This window comes from Galeopterus variegatus, unplaced genomic scaffold (genome assembly GCF_000696425.1).
Source record: "Galeopterus variegatus unplaced genomic scaffold, G_variegatus-3.0.2 Scaffold1497, whole genome shotgun sequence".
Classification (NCBI taxonomy): domain Eukaryota; kingdom Metazoa; phylum Chordata; class Mammalia; order Dermoptera; family Cynocephalidae; genus Galeopterus; species Galeopterus variegatus.
In genome coordinates this window covers 267,993-270,894 of record NW_007727608.1, presented here as the reverse complement: position 1 = coordinate 270,894, position 2,902 = coordinate 267,993, and the positions used below count along the sequence as shown (strand labels likewise).

The 2,902-nt window shown below is 60.9% G+C and overlaps 1 protein-coding gene across 1 annotated transcript in view; it reads right to left on the bottom strand.

Annotated features, from left to right (window-relative positions):
- Nucleotides 1-2,902, bottom strand: part of MORN1 (MORN repeat containing 1) — a 67,767-nt gene that overhangs the window by 32,843 nt on the left and 32,022 nt on the right. Inside the window, exons 11-12 of the mRNA XM_008577350.1 lie at nucleotides 1,353-1,476; nucleotides 155-327 (exon numbers count right to left, since the gene is read on the bottom strand). Coding sequence (XP_008575572.1) covers nucleotides 155-327; nucleotides 1,353-1,476 — 297 coding nt within the window. The remainder of the gene's footprint in view (nucleotides 1-154; nucleotides 328-1,352; nucleotides 1,477-2,902) is intronic.

The window sequence follows — 2,902 nt, the reverse complement described above, 5'->3', positions numbered from 1 at the left end:
GCTCACACCGTGCCCTCTTTTCTGGGGCTTCTTGCCTCTTTCCCAGATCCACCATGCCCTGGGTTTTCAGGGGACGGCTGTATTTTCCTCCCACTCAGGTTTTGGGTGCCCCATGCCCACTCCACACCCTCAACTCCTGCATCTCCCCACTCGCCGGGCAGGCCGCTGGGGGTGTCCCCCTGGCCACAGGAGGTGCCCGAAACCAGCGCCGGCTCCAGGTTGTCCTTGGGGAGTGGCAAGTCGGCTCCGGCACTTTCTTCGGCAACTCGGGGCTCCGGCCCTCCGGACACGGGGCTGGACAGGGGGTAGGTGACACACTCAAACCCGCTGTGGAGGAGACAGCAGGTGGGTGTGGCCCTGCTCGTCCCCAGCACCAGGCAGGCTGGAGCCGGTCCAGGAGGGATCAAGGCTGACGTGGCTACTCTGAGCTAAGGTGGCCCCACCCTGGAGCACATCCAGCCACTCTCAGGGGTCCTGCCGACCATCCCAAGACCCCTGCTGGGCTGTGAGGCCCAGAAGAGGGAGGGCCTGCCTGGGGAGGGAGGCTGGGCCGCGCTGCTGTCACTTAGAACGCACCCGCGTCGCCTCCGTGGGTGACCTCACTCTGAAGCTCAGTGCCAGTTACCCCAAATGCAGTCGGCCAGCCATCGGCCCTGGAGGGCTGCTCAGGAAGGACTCTCTACATTTCCCGTCCTGTTGCTCAAGTTACATCTGAATTCTGACTACGAAGGCAAAACTGACGGGTTTTAGTAGCACGGGACTTGGAATGGGGCCTCTTTTGGAGGTCCTGCGGCTCAGGCCCATCTTTGGCCTCTGAGGATGGGCTAATGTGCCAGCCTGGCTGAGAGCACGTTCCAGGGCGGGTGGCGGATGCGTGTGGGGAGCAGGCGCCCAGCGGGGCCTGGAGGGGGAGTCAGGACTGTCCCCCACAGTCACATCGAGACTGTGCATCCACTCGCTACAGGTACCTCTCCTGCCCTCCACACTGAGAACGGCCAGAGCGTCTCTGGCACCCACCCTCCTCCCAGGAGCACCTGAGGGTTGGTGTCCTGAGGTCCCCACTCCAGAGACGCTGTAGCCCTGTCCCACTCCCTGTGGCTCCGCACTGCTCCCGTCCTCCAGGGCCACTCGCTGTCTCACAGTGCCTTGTTCCTGTCTTTTCCCCAGTGACCTGGATCCCATGCCTGGTTGGTCCCTGCTGTGTCCCCAGCCCTGCCTCAGTCTGGCCTGTGGGGAGAGCGGGGGGCCCAGGATAGGAAGCGTTCTGGTTGCTCCGCTCCTCCACAAAGTTGAGGAGATACCTGGTGCACAGTCCCGTGCCCTGGGGCATCCTCCACGTCCCTGTGACTCACAATGGGGTCTGGATGGGTGTCTCTTGGTTGCCTTCATCCATTTTGATAAAGCTGACCTTGGAGTAGTCTGGGAGCTTCACGTATCTGATGCCCGCCGAGATCCTCAGGAGACGGCCGTTCTCACCTTCCAGAGGAGAGGGAAGCAGGAAACAGGCCCTCAGACTGCACCAGGATGGCACATGTGGGCGTGGGTCTCACCGGGGCCACCCCCGGGCAGGGGCTCGGGCTGGCAGGCATGTGTGACATGGTGTTTTAGCTCAGTGTGACCACATGTAATTTCAGCTTGTCCCTCGGTGAGGACCCGCTCCCCTTCATCAGGCCTCTCTGCTCCTCTCCTGGACCCTGCAGAGGTCTCCTCCTGGCCCTAGATTCCTGGTGCTGTACACACTCACCCTATATCTCTGCCCCTGACCTTGGGTCCTGAACCTCGAACCTCCAGTGCTGGGCCTCAGGGCACCGGCTCCATCCTTGCACTGGCTGACTGCTACCTCCCGTGGGGCCTCTCCTTGTTGGCCAGCCTCATGGGCTCCCCATGCTGCACACCCAGTCCTGGGCTGGTCAGTGGAGGGCAGGAGAGGTACCCATAGCGAGCAGGAGTCAGAGGCTAGACTCCATCAGGGTCCCCGTCACCCCAGGTGGACACTGCTACTCTCCTGCCCACCTTGACCCAGGAGATGAGCTCTGCCCCCTTATCTGTCCCCCTCCCCCCACACAGCGAGATACGCAAACAGCCAGCGCCCACTAAATGTCTGCTGAGTGGATGCATAGACGTCTCCAGAGCCAGCTGGTGCAGGTGCTTGCAGCCCACTGCTCCTGGACCTGGGGACTTCAGGCTGCAGGCAGCTTGCAGAGGACAGCGCCCAAGGAGTGGACAACAGTGTCCCTCTGAATCACTGAACTCAGACCTGCCAGGCTCTTGGGGGCAGGTGGAGGTGGTGGAACTGGGTGCCTGGCAACACCCAGAGGACCTAGTAGAAAGAATGCCAGGTGGTATGGGGGAGCGGCTTGTGCACTGTGGGTGGAGGCAAGATGGCTATGCCTGAGAGGGGCAAGGAGGAGAAGGGTGACAGGTCCCAAGCTCCTGGAGCTGACACTGAGGTTTGGTATGGGCTTCCAGACTCAAAAAGGGATTGGGAGCGAGTGGGTTTCTGCAAATGTAGGACGTTCAGACAAAGTAACAGATCCCAGGGGGGCTTCCAGTGAGGTGGCAAAGTAGGGTCTGCTGAGACCCCAGGGGCTGCCTCCTGATGATGTCTGGAGCGTCAGGACCTCCGCCGTCAGCACCTTCCTGGAGCTGATGGTGGAGGCCCAAGGCCTGGTCATATGGACTCTGTGAGATTCAAGGTCCAATGGGGAAGGAGAGGTCAATAAGAACCACTGACAAGTGTCAGTAAAGGCTTCATTGTCCAGCCTCTCAGGGGATCTGGCAGGGCAAACACTGGAAGTACCTCTGACTTGGAAAGGAAAGATGCCAAATAGAATATTAAAAACCAATGTGGTTTCAGGGCCAGCCCATGGCTCACTTGGGAGAGCGTGGTGCTGACAACACC